Here is a 15,604-nt window from a genome sequence, read left to right as displayed (position 1 = left end):
ATTGATACTTTCTATTGATTCATTAATTTGGCTAGCATTATTAAGGAAATTTGGCAAACTTTTCTCTAGAGAACTCAGTCTTTTTATAACATCTTCTAAACTGATCTCATTTTTAACAACATTAGTAGGTGGTATTCCTACTAAGTTTTCAATTAAATTGCAGGCTTCCAAAGCAGGAGTACCCAGAAAAATACCCCCTACGAGAGTATCCAAAACATACCTATTCTAGGTAGATATACCAACATAAAATTTTCTAAGAAGAATCATAGCAGAATATTTTTTAGTACATCTATGATGAGCATCACTTATTCTATACCAAGCATCTTTCAAACTTTCTCCCCCTTGTTGCTTAAAAGAACGAACCTCAACTTCAGGAATACTCATTTTAGCAAGATTAAAACAGAGCAACAGAAATAAAAGCTATAATAGAAATTATTTTTTTTGTGTTTTTGATATAATGAAGCAAACAAGACAAAGTAAAATAAACTAAGCAAAACTAAAACAAAGTAAAGAGATTGGAGATGAAAGACTCTCCTCGCAGAAATCCTCTCTCTCCCCGGCAATGGTGCTAGAAAAAGAGCTTGATGAGCGCAGATTGCACACCTTTGGGGAACCCCAAGAGGAAGGTATGATGAGCACAGTAGAAAGCTTTCCCTCGGTAAGAAACCAAGGTTTAATCGACCAGTAGGAGAAAGGCATGACTTCTGAAGGTGTTTCTAGCTAACTTGTGGCAGGGCGCACTACCGGCATCAGCAACAACGTGGAACCTGTACACAACACAACCAAGATACTTTGCCCTAACTTAGAGTGAGGTTGTTAATGTCACCGGTTTTGCTAAAACAAAGGATTAATCGTATAGTGTGGAAATATATGTTTGTTTGCTGTGGAATTAAAGAGTGCGGTGTTTGCGGTAAGTAAACAGAACAAAATGATTTTATAAGTGTAAAAGAAAGGACCGGAGTCCACAGTTCACTAGAGGTGTCTCTCCATAAAGATAAATAACATGTTGGTGAACAAATTACAGCTGGGCAATTGATAGAATAAATAACATACACGACAAGATGATTACATTACAACATAATACATAGACTGTAATCCAACTGCGTCTATGACTAATAATCCACCTTCCAGTTATCATCCGAACCCCTTTCAGTATAAAGTTGCAAGCAACAGATTATCGCATTAAGCAATGTGTGTAAAGTAAACAATAGAATTACCCTCAGATAAAGCATTGTTGTTTTATCCCTAGCAGCAACAACACATCTACAATCTTAAAAGTTATTGTCACTCTTCCAGATTACTAGAGGCATGAACCCACTATCGAGCATAAATACTCCCTCTTGGATTTACAAGCATTTACTTGGCCAAAGCATCTACTAGTAACGGAGAGCATGCAAGATCACAAATAACGTATGACAAGTATATAATCGACTTAACATAGTATTCAATATTCATCGAATCTCAGCAAACACAACATGTAGCATTACATATAGATGACCTTGATCATGATAGGTAGCTCACAAGATGTAAACATGAAGCATAAATTGGAGAAGACAACCATCTAGCTACTGCTATGGACCCGTAGTCCAGAGATAAACTACTCACACATCACTTCGGAGGCGGGCATGGCGATGTAGAGGCCTCCGGTGATGATCTCCCTCTCCGGCAGGGTGCCGGGAAGAGCTTCCCGAGCTAGGGTTGGCGATGGCGGCCGCGACGTAACTTTTCGTGGATGGAGGCCCGGGTGTTTAGGTTTTTCCCGAGATCGTGAATAAATAGGCGGAAGGGAGAGGTCGGTGGACGCCTGGGGGCCCACACCACCCCACGGCGTGGTCAGGGCTTGGGCCGCGCCAAGGGCTGGTGTGGTCGTCCTGTGGCGCCTCTTCGTCTCTCCTCTGGACTTCGTCTTCGTTACGGTAAAATAAGAACTTCAGCTTTTGTTTCGCCCAATTCCGAGAATATTTCATGTACAACTTTTCTGAAATACAAAACAACAGAAACAGGGAACTGGCACGGTGGCATCTTGTCAATAGATTAGTGCCGGAAAATATATATATAAGTGCAACGAAGTGTAAGCAAAACATATATATATTGGTGTAAAGAAGCATGGGGCATCAAAAATTATAGATACGTTTGCAACGTATCAGTGCTTCCCAAGGTTCGATTAAACCTAGTTCTTCTAGGGAAAAGCTTAACATGCTACAATCCGTAATCCGGATCGGAGGTATCAGTGACCATGGCGATGGCGTCGGCCGAAGAAGGCGCCGGTAAAGAAGGTGTGCGCCAAGAAGGCGCCGGTGAAGAAGGCTTATTTGGCGGCGCTAATTGCGGCCGTGGTGGCTGCTCCAGCCACCGACGGCTCCTACGACCGCGATTCGCCAAGGTATGGTTTCCCCTTTCCTCCGTGTCGACGACGGTGAACTCGCATGTCGGTCAATGCTCCGGACCGCAAGCCCATCGAGAACGAGTCGTTCGTGAACATGCTGAACTCGGTTGCGGTCTACATTGACATGGCACCTCACGGAGAGGATTACGATGAGACCGCGGTGGACTATGAGATCGGGGTGGGCGACGGCTCCGACGAGGAGTGCGAGGACGATGGCTCCGACGAAGGCTCCGAGGAGGTACATCAATAGGAGGCGGTCGCCGTGTTGATCGATGGGGTTGCGCCGGTGAAGAATAAGTCGGTACTCACGGCCAACTACAATGAGTTGGAGGACGCGGCTTTGATCAAGGTGTGGGAGTCGGTGTCGATAGATGCCGTAACCCGGCACCGATCAAACTGGCAAGCGCTATTGGCAACGGATTGAAGACGCATTTTCCATGCCATGTCGTGTCTTGCTTCTTCGCCGACACGCACCTACCGATCGCTCCAAGGTCGTTGGGATGTGATCAAGAATGTCGTGAGCCGTTGGAGCGGTTGCCACGAGCAAGTGAGAAATTCCCCTCCTAGTGTCACGATGATTGGGTGAGTTTCATTGGATCATATGTGTCGTTTGCTTGCCCATTTGCATGTTCACTTCAAATTTCATTGTTTGATTATCGATGTAGGATCACATTTCAATGGAAAGGTACAAGCAAATGCCTGCTTCAAAAGGAAGACCGTTTGTGCTACATCATTGTTGGAAGTTGCTTGAACATAGTGAGAAATGGAGATTGAGGGACAAGGAAGCACCACCGGTCAAGGGTGCGTTCATCCAATTGGATGATGATGAGGATGATGAGCTCGATGTCAAGAGGAACTTGGGGAGGACGGATGGAAACAAGAGTGCAAAAGATAAGCTAAGGAGGCAAGCTAAGGCTGCCAGTTTAAGAGACAAGATTGACGACATGATGAAGTCCAAGGAGAACTTGGTGAACAAGACATTGGAGGCCAAGATGATGATGATGATTATGATGATGGAGAGGAAAATCCAAGAGAAGCAAGCCAAATGGGAGCTACTCCTGCAAGATGAGTTGCGCAAGGCGGCCGTGGAGGAGAGGAGGGTTAGTGCCGACGAGAAGCGCGCCATGGCCGAGCTCATTGCGGAGGAGAACAAGGTGATGATGATGATGGATCCAAACAACATGGATGTGTTCACAAGGGAATGGCGGGACTATGCTAGGATGGAGATCTTGACAAGAAGGAGGGAAGCGGCGTTGGCTCGCACTGTTGCAGAGGCGGCGGCTCGTGCGGCGGCAAGTGGTGGCGATGGTGATGATGCTTCGGCGAGCGGTGGTGGTAGTGGCGGTGTCGACGACACGGCGACTGTCGGCAGTGCATGATCCTTCATCGATTTGCATCGCTTCTTTTTTTTTTTGGCTCGCATGGTCGTCGTGCCACATGTTTAATGGCTGATCGCGAAGGTTATGTTTGAATTTGGTTGTCAAAATATTTCAGATTTGTCACATATTCGACGGAAATGTTTGGAAATAAGCAAAAGCCATGTTTTACGATTTAGTTTACAGTTTTCGTACCCTCTCCCGCAACAAACCATATCCTGCATACGCAATCAGCATAACAGCATATTTGTGAACATGTTGTTATGCGGATTGGGAATGAGATCCTCTGACTTAGAGCTAACTACGGCAGAGGGACATAAATGATTTTGGATCGTTGGTTGCGCATCGGATGGCAGCAAGTGCGTAGGGCTAACCACAACGTGGAGTCAGCCCAAATTCACTTGTGCTAAGGGCATCTCCCAAGACAGTTTGCATCCGCAAAAATGCATATTGATCTGATATCCGCGGAGACGCAAACGCCAGCGTATATTTGCGTCTTGTATACATCGCGCAGCGGACGCGGAAGTGACCGCTCGCTTTTCGAATGGGCTCGCTTGACAGCGAGCCATATGACTGTATCGAGCGCATCGCTTCCGCTGCTGCTGCTTCGGCGGTCATCGCTTCTGCGTCTGCGCCGCAGTCTTCATCATCAATGTCGCGGTTGCCTCTTCTGCACTCGCACTGGCGGGCGGTGGCTAGACTTCTACGCTGCCATCAATGCCATCATGTCCCGCGTGCGCCCAGCTTTTAAAAGTCGACCGACATCATCCCTGCCATCGCCCACACCACCGACACCTCCACTCCCACCCCTCACCGCCGCGTGCCACTGCATAACTATGGGAAAGAAGGAGAAACGACTCTGAGGCATCCGGCAGCGGCACCAAGAAGGCGGAGCGGACGAACAGGGTGTTGCTGCTCGTCGAGGTGGCGCGGCTCATGCACCAGAGTTGGACGCCGTGCTCGACGACGACGAAGAGGAGTAGGCGCATGCGTCGTGTTAGTTTATATTTTTTTAGTGTCCAAAATGCGTCGCCCCGTTGGAGATGCCCTAAGGGCAGCATGAGTGCGGCGACATGAAAACTGGTTGAGACGGCCACGGCGTCGTGGTGAACCTAGCCGTCCGTGGAGTTGGGCATGTCGGCGTAGGTAGAGGGTGGCGACTAGGATGACACAGAAGCCAGTTGAGAAGCCGATTGGGAGTGGCCCCTCAATGGCGTTGGGCAGCCGACCAGGATCGTGGAGCAAGGCGTGTCGGCAAGCGACGATGGCGACCTCGACGGCGCTGGGCAGCTGACCTGGATCGCGGAGCTAGGCGTGCCGGCAAGCGACGACGACGTCCTCGAAGGCGTTGGGCAGCCGACCAGGATCGTGGAGCCAGGCATGCCGCCAAGCGACGACGACCACCTCGAAGGCGCTGGGCAGCCGACCAGGATCGTGGAGCCACGCGTGCCGGCAAGCGATGATGGCGACCTCAACGGCGCTGGGATCGTGGAGCCAGGTGTGCCGGCAAGCGACGACGGCGACCTCGACGGCGCTGGGATCGTGGAGCCAGTAGTGCCGGCAAGCGACGACGGCGACCTTGACGACGCTGGGCAGCCGACCAGGATCGTGGAGCCAGGCGTGCCGGCAAGCAACAACGGCGACCTCGAAGGCGCTGGGCAGCCGACCAGGATCGTGGAGCCAGGCATGCCGGCAAACGACGACGGCGACCTCGAAGGCGATGGGCAGCCGACCAGGATCGTGGAGCCAGGCGTGCCGGCAAGCGACGACGGCGACCTCGAAGGCGCTGGGCAGCCGACCAGGATCGTGGAGCCAGGCATGCCAGCAAACGACGATGGCGACCTCGAAGGCGATGGGCAGCCGACCAGGATCGTGGAGCCAGGCATGCCGGCAAGCGATGACGGCGACCTCGATGGCGCTGGGATCGTGGAGCCAGGTGTGCCGGCAAGCAACGATGGCGACCTCGATAGCGCTGGGATCGTGGAGCCAGGTGTGCCGGCAAGCGACGATGGCGCTGGGCAGCCGACCAGGATCGTGGAGCCAGGCGTGCCGGCAAGCGATGATGGCGACCTCGATGGCGCTGGGCAGCCGACCGGGATAGTGGAGCCAGGCGTGCCGGCAAGCAACGACGGGGGCTGAAGGGGAATATGGGGACGGAAACCATTTTTTCAGAGTTGGAGCTCGCCGTTTTCCTTCACTTCGTCGAACTGGGCTTTGGGTCTGACTGCTCTGCGTGTTCTGTTGCCGTTGGATGCGCAACAAACGACCCGAAATCATCTACGTCCCTCTGCAGTAGTAAGCCGCTATCGTCGCTTGCCGGCACGCTTGGCTCCACGATCCTGGTCGGCTGCCCAGCGCCATCGTCGCTTGCTGGCACACCTGGCTCCACGATCCCAGCGTCGTCGAGGTCACCATCGCCGCTTGACGGCACACCTGGCTCCACGATCCCAGCGCCATCGAGGTCGCCATCATCGCTTGCCGGCACGCCTGGCTCCACGATCCTGGTCGGCTGCCCAGCGCCTTCGAGGTCATCGTCGTCGCTTGCCGGCATGCCTGGCTCCACGATCCTGGTCGGCTGCCCAACGCCTTTGAGGTCATCGTCGTCGCTTGCCGGCACGCCTAGCACCGCGATCCTGGTCAGCTGCCCAGCGCCATCGAGGTCGCCATCGTCGCTTGCCGGCACGCCTTGCTCCACGATCCTGGTCGGCTGCCCAACGCCATCGAGGGGCCGCTCCCAATCGGCGTCTCAACTGGCTTTTGTGTCATCTTAGTCGCCACCCTCTACCTACGCCGACATGCCCAGCTCCACGGACGGCTAGGTTCACCACGACGCCGTGGCCGTCTCAACCAGTTTTCATGTCGCCGCACTCATGCTGCCCTTAGGGCATCTCCAACGGGGCGACGCATTTTGGACACCAAAAAAATATAAACTAACACGACGCATGCGCCTACTCCTCTTCGTCGTCGTCGAGCACGGCGTCCAACTCTGGTGCATGAGCCGCGCCACCTCGACGAGCAGCGACACCCTGTTCGTCCGCTCCGCCTTCTTGGTGCCGCTGCCGGATGCCTCGGAGTCGTTTCTCCTTCTTTCCCATAGTTATGCGGTGGCGCGCGGCGGTGAGGGGTGGGAGTGGAGGTGTCGGTGGTGTGGACGATGGCAGGGATGATGTCGGTCGACTTTTAAAAGTCGGGCGCACGCGGGACATGATGGCATTGATGGCAGCGTACAAGTCTAGCCACCGCCCGCCAGTGCGAGTGCAGAAGAGGCAACCGCGGCATTGATGACGAAGACTACGGCGCAGACGCGGAAGCGATGACCGCCGAAACAGCGGCAGCGGAAGCGATGCGCTCGATACAGTCATATGGCTCGCTACCAAGCGAGCCCATTCGAAAAGCGAGCGGTCACTTGCGCGTCCGCTGCGTGACGCATTCAAGACGCAAATATACGCCGCGTTTTTGTCTCCGCGGATATCAGATCAATATGCATTTTTGCGGACGCAAACTGTCATGGGAGATGCCCTTAGCACAAGTTAATTTGGGCTGACTCCACGTTGTGGTTAGCCCTACGCACTTGCTGCCATCCGAAGGTCATTTATGTCCCTCTGCAGTAGTTAGCTCTAAGTCAGAGGATCTCGTTCCGCGGATTGCGCATGCAAGATCTAGTCCGCGGGAGCCTTTTTCGGCCCGTGTGTCTTCGGGGCCCGCAAACCGCTCTACTAGAGGCCTAGAGCCAAACTTTCATAGCATGGTGTAGACCCACGTCCTTTTTAAGTCTAGTGAAATCAGAACAACCTTCCTTTCTTTTGATTGTGGAATTGTGTGATTCTAGACTTTGTCAATAATAAATTAGGTTTCGTTTTTGGTGTCATTGCTAATAAGACTTTCCTTAGCTATAGGGTGAAAAACATTCTCTATTATGCATGACCCATTCAAGATGATGTTCTTTGTGTTTCTTTCCAACCGTACTGAAAGAAGATTGGTGTAATATAGATGTATCTAGACACATTTTAGTTGTAGATACATCTATTTAGTATTAAGTAATATGGATCAGTATTAGATTTTCAACTAGGCATTGTACGGTAGATTCCAAGAGCCTTGATACGTGCATATAAGTCCCGGTGCTTAAATTTAAAATAATGTGAGTGTGGTCTCACTTCAGTAATTTATGAGACCTGCTTCAGAAGAATCTCACTCTTGCTGCCCATAGTGCTAAGTATCATATAGTAGTATCATGCATATGATACTTGTGTATGATATTATCCCTATAGTGGGTAGTATCATGGAGTAGTATCATAGTTATGCTATATTTATTGCTATTTAGAATCTCAATGCAAATTGATGTATAAGATTTGTTTGGCACTAACTTTTCTCGTGATATGCGCTATAATACAGTATCCACCTATGATACTCTAAACTCATCTCTCCTCCTTAATTAGCCGCCACATCAGCATTTTTGTGGGACCAATATGCATGATACTAGCTAAGATACTACCACTATGGTTAGCCTCAGACACACAAGCAAGAGTGAAGGTTTTCGAGACAATGAATTTGAGTAATCGGTCATGCAGTAATTATGTGTCATATTCATCACCATGACAATGCTAAGATAAACCACGATGCAGTAAAGCATGCAGTGTCTTTCTACTAGTAGGAAACTAAACACAACCGCGTGCAGGGTGTTAATGTGATTTGATTCTTTGTACCAGCAGTTTATGCTGAGCATGTTCATGAATTTTGGAGAGACCTGCGGGTTTCAAAACCGTCTCCTGGACATGTTGGGAGATTGGCACACTAGAGTTGGTGATTTTGGAACATTGTATTTTCCAGTAGTATTTTGCTTTTGCTTTAATCAACCATACCTTATGTTAGCAACGGTATTAAGGATTTGCATAGTATACATACTGATTAATTATCTTCATACTGATCCAGAAATGTAAACAAGAGCTCCATATTGGCCAAAGGTTCACTGATAGATCAGTAGGCACTAAATCACACGGCAAACTGACAATTAACGCACAGATCAAATTCAACTCAATGTAAACAAGATTCTGACAAAATATTGATAATACAGCTCATTGCGCACAAGGAGCTTAGCTAAACAGAACCAAATGCTAGATATATAACTGGTTCAAAACAAGGGAGACGGCTGGAAGGACATGCCACCAGATGGCTCGTACTGAATTGGGGAAGCTACAAAGCTGCATAACTCATTTGAGAGGGATGAACCGCGAGGAGTGGGTGGCACCAATACCGGGCCTACCGTGCTTCACTGGCTTGTAGGAGATGGAGAACTCTGCAAGGTAATGGCCAATCATCTCAGGCTTGATCTCAACCTGGTTGAAAGTCTTGCCATTGTAGACACCAATAAGGCTGCCGATCATCTCAGGGACAATGATCATGTTGCGGAGATGAGTCCTCACTGGCTCAGGCTTCTCACCAGCAGGGGCGTTCTTTTTCTGTGTTCAAGACCAGCGAAAGAAATTGTGAGGCAACTATAGATTGACAAAAAAGCAATACCAACCTAGTTCATATTGCAAATTCAGAAACACAGCAATAATATACAGCTGGAATTTGAACAATACTGAGTTAAAGAATTACAGAACAGCATATTCGCATTTCCTCCAAAGAAATGCTAACAGTTTGGTGTCATGTTATTTCACTGTAACAGTTTTAGTTACTACTTATAAATTTGCAGAACAAACGATTTCATATGAGATGCCCAACGATATGTGCACCTCCCAAAAAAACAATCGAAGCATTTACACTACTTCACCATACGGACTATCTGTGAATGATCTGTGATTCGATATAACAACAGATGTATAGTAACTGTTCCTTGCCTCACGTAACATAATTAGGTATATAAACGGCACCTCATGAGTCAGAGCATACACAGACGATGGCTAGGAAAAAAAGGAGTTAGCAGCTGATTCGGAACTCACCGCCGTGCGCAGCTTCTTGACGAGCGCCATGGGCTTCCTCTTGAGACCCCTCTTGAACCTGCCCGAACAGACATGAAAGTATCCGCGTCAGACCAAGTACAACGCACAATCAAGCGCAGCACGCGAGATGCGTACAGTACAGGTACCTTCTGCGGGCACGAGCGGGGAACATCTGGACGAGGTCGTCGGTGGACATGTCGAGGAGGGCATCAAGGTCCACGCCGCGGTAGCTGAACTTGCGGAACGTCCTCTTCTTCAGCGGCGCGCCGGCGGCCACCTCGGGATCGACTTCTACGTCCGCCTGGAGATATGAAACATCGATCCGTTGTTACGATAGTGGCATGGACAATCCGAACCGAGGAGATAAGCTAGGGTATCGAGGAGAACTCACCATGATCGGGTTGCAGCGGGTAGGGAGCGGCGGCGGCGGTGGGCGACGCGAGGAATGGGCAGCTGCGGCGGGTAGGGTTCGGAAGGAGGAGAGTTTGTGAGAGTGAGCTTATATAGTTGGGTGTGAGGGTGAATGGCCGCACAATCAATTTGGGCTGGGCTGGTACCCATTTGGCCCGTGTGAAATTTTACATAGAGCTGAAAAGTTAAGCTTGGCCCATCGTAGCCACACACACTTTTGGTGTACCTCATTCTTGCTACATTATGCTAAAAAAAACCTCATTCTTCTACAAAATGTTCATAAATATGTTTTACAAAAGAAAAATGTTCATATAAAAGATCATGGTATGAATTATTTTGTCTAGATGGTAATTGGGGTGAGGAATTAATAAGAGAAAATTGTTGGCCAATCGATGTGAATAATATCATGTCAATACCCCTGAGTGAGAATGGTATGGAAGACTTTGTTGTGTGCAGGTTCAATAAAAATGGTATGTTTTCAGTTCGCTCAGCATATCACTTGGAATGGGAGCATCAGTTTGGAAACAACCTGACAAGGTTAGATGGTACAGTTCATCAGGTCTAAATCTAGTGTGGGATAAGGTTTGGAAATGCAAATTTTCAACAAATATTTAAAAAAAAATCGTTTGGAAGTGTTTGCATGCAATCCTTCCCTGTTTGGGTTCCTTGGCAAATCGTCACATCATCACAAATAGTTTGTGTCCTCTATGTGCGGGTGCTAGTGAAGATATAAAGCGTACTCTATTTGTATGTGAATGAGCAAAAGAGATATGGAAGAAGATGGGGAAATTCAATTCGGCTCCCGGGTGCGTATGCTCCCTCTACCAAAAAATCATATTTCGAAATATCGAAAAAATTGGACAAAAAATTCTACATGTACATCTCCATAATATACGTGTGTTCGTCAAGTTTCACGAAAAACCATTATTTTGTTGTGGTCTATATTAAAAAGAGAAAGTTTATCTTGTGAAAAGCATTATTTTTAGCACTGAATATTGTATTTTTTACACACGTCACATGATAAGTCGATTTTTTATGAAACGACTTTGTGAGCACGTAGCACGTAAAGATATACGTGCGAACTTTTAGTTTCAATTTTTAAAAATTTAAAATATATGTAAGATGCATTTCGAAATATAGGAAGCATATGCACCCATGTTCCAAAACACCGCTCCCAAGAAGATGGGGCTATGAAACCTGATCGAAGAAGCATGTACAACTCATCATGCAGGAAGTGCAGTTTTGGGTTAACTAATTATGGAGAACTTTTCTAACTCCACCGGAAACAAACCAAGCTAATCTACAATAAATTATCATGACAACAGTCTGGTACGTCTGATGGATTAGATGACAGAAGGTGAATGGGGAACTTATGCAAATATCGACCCAGTCTGCAATGTCTATACGAGTTCTTATTGCTAATTTTGTCTGGGCGGATGATCCGAAACATAAAGGAAAGGAGAGCACTTGGATAAAAGCAAAGGAGGGCTTCAATACTGTAAATGTTGATTCAAGCTTTGATGTAGAGCAGAGGAGAGGAGTGACGGTACGATCATCCGTGATGATAAAGGTAATTTCCTGGCTACTAGTAACAATAGTATAGATTTGCGACTGATGCAACGACAGATGAAGCCCTAGCAGTCAGATATGGGTTTTATTTAGCAAATCAGTTAGGATGCGACAAGCTGACTATTCAGTTTGATTCTTTTCAAGTCATAAATATGCCGAAAAAAGGTGGATACACGGCAACCGCTTCGGCACCTATTGTTCAAGACAATTGTATCCAAGCGACTTCATTTTCAAGAGTAGAGTCTATTCATGTGTCTAATGCAAATTGTGTTGCTCATACTTTAGCTAAAGGGTGTGAAGCTCAACCAAGTGCGTGGTTTGAGGAGCCTCCTAATTTTAACTTATCCTTGTTGTAGATGATGTAAGTGTGATTTAATTAATAAAGATCACAACAAAGTCCGTATGCTTATGGAATGTTGGTGTATCTCAATAAAAAATGTTTATACAGCATAGTTTTCCATGTACTTCAAAAAGTGAAAACTTAAATGTACTTAAATGTTCGTGTATATGAAAAGAAAAGTTCATACATATGAACATGAAGTGTTTATGCATTTCAAAAAAAAATGAAAAAGAAAAAATGGAATATTTAAAGAAAAAAGAGAAAAAGGTGAAAAAAAATATGAAGGTGGGAAAAAAGAAAAAATGAATAATAAAAACAAATAAAGAACGGCAAAAGAAACATTGGTTCTTGTTGGGCCGACCATACATGGGAGAATTGTGTGCCGCAACACCCTATTACAGACGATTAGCGGCAACAAGTAGCCGGAGAGCAACAACATGTAGTCACGTGAATACGAGCCTCAGCTCGTGGAATACTTCTAGAGTGAGATATCATGAACAGTGTCGCGGCATCATCTAATCGCACGTCATGCACCTTATGTGGTTGCCGTCCCGTATAACCGCCTAAGTAGCATGTGGTGGAAGCGGCTACTGCGCATCAACCAGGGATGAGCCACTTACATGATCAACCCAATCCATCTTATCATATATGTAACTAAGAAAACCATCCCCACTAAAAAGTGTTTCTAAGCTATCCCTCTAACTGTTGCACGTCATTTCTTCTTGAGCCATATCATCAGTAAACAACCTCATTAATTATCTATAAAAATCAACATAAATGAGACATGGCCGGCCAATTCACATGAACATTTGGTTCTCCACCAAACTATTCCTACTGGTGAAGGCAACTCCAACTAGCTTTAATAACCAACAAATCTATATCTATACCTAATAATAAAGAAAATAAGGCTTCTTGTTCGTCCGTTTTTTCTTACCCCTAACTTTTGGTGGAAATTACAGGAACTGCCACCCCTAAGTGAAAAACGATTCATCTATTCAGTTCCTGAAAATTTCGTCCGGGAGGCATAACGCGAGTGGGCCTTAGTGGGCTGGATCTACGTGAGAGGAGTTACAGTGGGACACGAGTTCGTATCTGCTCCTGTAATGACGCAGCTCAATCATGGAAATTCTAAAGAAATCTACTATAACATATAACTATTACCTATCGTGTACGTGAAGTAAATTAACCGATCGATGCGATTCTCTGTATATAGCGACCACGACCTGAGGCGATTAGGGAGCAGTATCAGAGGTCGCCCACCAGCGCCGCTCGCCCTCCTCTACTTTCGTGGCTCCCTCAGCGGCATACATCGATCACCGCAAGCACAAGATGCCGGCTAGGCGGGCCGGCGGAGCGCCATCAACAAGGCCGAGCAGAAGAAGTTGGTTGGGAGGACAGCGGGCTTATGGCCGAGCTGCTCCGCGCCATGGTCGAGGGCCTGGTACAGGAACCAATAAGTACGCACAACGCACATCCGTGTCGTAGTGAAACTCTGATGCAATTCCTCCATTGGGTGTATCTAATCTAACCGCCGCCATAGCTGCCATTGCCCATTGGACGGCTGCGCCACACCGTCCTTGTCAGATTCCGCTACGAATGTGGAGATCGGCCGTCTGCACCTGAAACCGACGGCCTCGAGCTCGTCCACCCGCCGGGCCTTGATCTGGTCGGAGGAAAGTTTTGGTTGCCATGGCTGGTTGCAGGAGGTCATGATTGCGGCCATGACGATCGCCCGTTTCTCAGAAAGAAAGGCCATGGCAGCATGGCTGTCGGCAGTTTCATCATTTTGGTGATGATTTCCTCATGGGTCATGGCGTGGCGTGTGCACAGGCATGGCCATGGCAGTCACCAGTCCACGCGTCGCCTGACTATCAAAGGACATTTGTGGCGATCTGGCACACGGAGGCCAAAGGGCTACATGATCGATGGATCGATCAGACGAATCAGACGACTGGTTGGCCGTTACTCCCGCCGCTGCCTCCAAGGATACTAGACGACTCCGGACTCCGGAGAGTGCCTTGCAGATGACGAAATCATTCTGATTTGGTCTCCTGGTAGGCTGGCACTGGCGCCGGAGTCCTACGTGGTGAAAGCAATCGAAGAAGGAAGCTCTCAGATACTCTGAATCCAGCTCGGCTACGGCGGGGCTCTCAGCTGGAGCTTTTTTTTTTCTCAATCGTAGCTAATTAAGACGTCGAAGCTGCAATTCTTTGGCCACAAGAGCTACGGGTGAGCTTCTGGTATTTGGGTACGAAATATTGTAACGTGGCCTACGCCTTATAGAATTTAGTTCGTAAATTTGATGGCAGATTAAAAACTTCAGCAGCAGGGCTGCAGGGGCGGCCGGTGCCAAGCTCTTGCAGCCATACAAAGTAGTTTCGGCCATGCACAATCCAATGGAACGTCATCCTTATTTTGGTTCATCACAATTGATTTTGCGTATTTTTGTTCTGAGACCACGCGCTGAGTTTCTTAATTATGTTGCTAAATAGACAATATATTCGGTAGCTTAATGGAACTTTCTATTTCAAGGAAAATTTTGTCCACCAATTTGGGTTTTTACCATGGAAAAAATAGCGCGCTTTTTCGGAGCTAATAGCACTTTCTAGACAGCCCATGCTACATCATTCCGACGCTATAGCATGCTATTAGCGCGCTATAGCACTCTAATAGCGTATTTTTTGGCTGTCGCTATTTTGTTTTAGCGCGCTATTTTTTTCTTTGGTTTTTACCGGTCATGAGTTGCCTATAAATTGTTTGTTTTATTTAGTTCCCATAGATTGTCTACTATTCCTGATAATGGATATTTAAATCTCGCGATGTACCAATAGAACATAATTGTGTTTCTTTAAGGTGTAGATTTTCTCCGTCCCGTTGCAACGCACGGGCATTTCTACTAGTTATTTCTAAACATCGTATCTTGATAAGAAACACTTGTCTAAGATATGCATGTCCGAGTGCACCGATTAGTGGCAAAGTTACACTGCGGTGTAATTTGTGGCCTAATCAGAGCATGCCCGCAGCGTGCAAGAGATGTAATCGAGGGAGGTAGGACTAGCCTGGTGCACGGAATGTGTTTTGAATTAATTTCGTCTCGAGTGAAACGCCAAGAGCCGGTTCTCCGCTGACATGCATCAAGGCCCTCTCTCTTCAATAAATAAGACACCACGTCAGAATTTTTCCTATCGTTCGTGTCTAGAGACGCGCATTGGAATAAGTACTATATTAAAGTGTAACTAACTTCTTTTTGCTCAGAATTTTGAATATTTTTTCGGATTAACATGGTTGTGACACGTCTGTACTTGGATGGTTTAATTTTCGTGGGGTTTTTACCGTGTGCAGTTTTGGTGCTCTATAACAGTTTTGGTGAATGTGGTGGTTCTCCTTCTTAGTGACAGGCTGGTGGGTTGTTTAGGTACACTGGAAGTGTGGTTGTAGCATTTGAGGTGGGTCCATGTTCTTGGTTTTCGGTAGCACCGCTTTGACCAAAGTTACGTGGCATCTCTCAATAGAGCTCTCGATTTCATCGACATCCTCTCTTTCATCCATTATCTTCTCCTCCAATCCCCATTCCGCAACG

The 15,604-nt window shown here is 47.4% G+C and overlaps 1 protein-coding gene across 1 annotated transcript; it reads right to left on the bottom strand.

The window, feature by feature from the left end:
• Nucleotides 1-8,764: 8,764 nt before the first annotated feature.
• On the bottom strand, nucleotides 8,765-10,164 carry LOC124674162 (40S ribosomal protein S15). Its single transcript, XM_047210199.1, has 4 exons — nucleotides 10,096-10,164; nucleotides 9,851-10,005; nucleotides 9,705-9,762; nucleotides 8,765-9,218 (listed from the first exon to the last, which is right to left on the bottom strand). Exons 1-4 carry the CDS (start codon nucleotides 10,096-10,098, stop codon nucleotides 8,970-8,972), a joined length of 465 nt encoding a protein of 154 aa, XP_047066155.1. The 5' UTR covers nucleotides 10,099-10,164; the 3' UTR covers nucleotides 8,765-8,969.
• Nucleotides 10,165-15,604: the final 5,440 nt, after the last annotated feature.

This window comes from Lolium rigidum, chromosome 7 (assembly GCF_022539505.1).
Source record: "Lolium rigidum isolate FL_2022 chromosome 7, APGP_CSIRO_Lrig_0.1, whole genome shotgun sequence".
In the NCBI taxonomy this organism is placed as follows: domain Eukaryota; kingdom Viridiplantae; phylum Streptophyta; class Magnoliopsida; order Poales; family Poaceae; genus Lolium; species Lolium rigidum.
The sequence above is the reverse complement of the archived record's forward strand: the minus strand, read 5'-3'. Positions and strand labels throughout refer to the sequence as shown.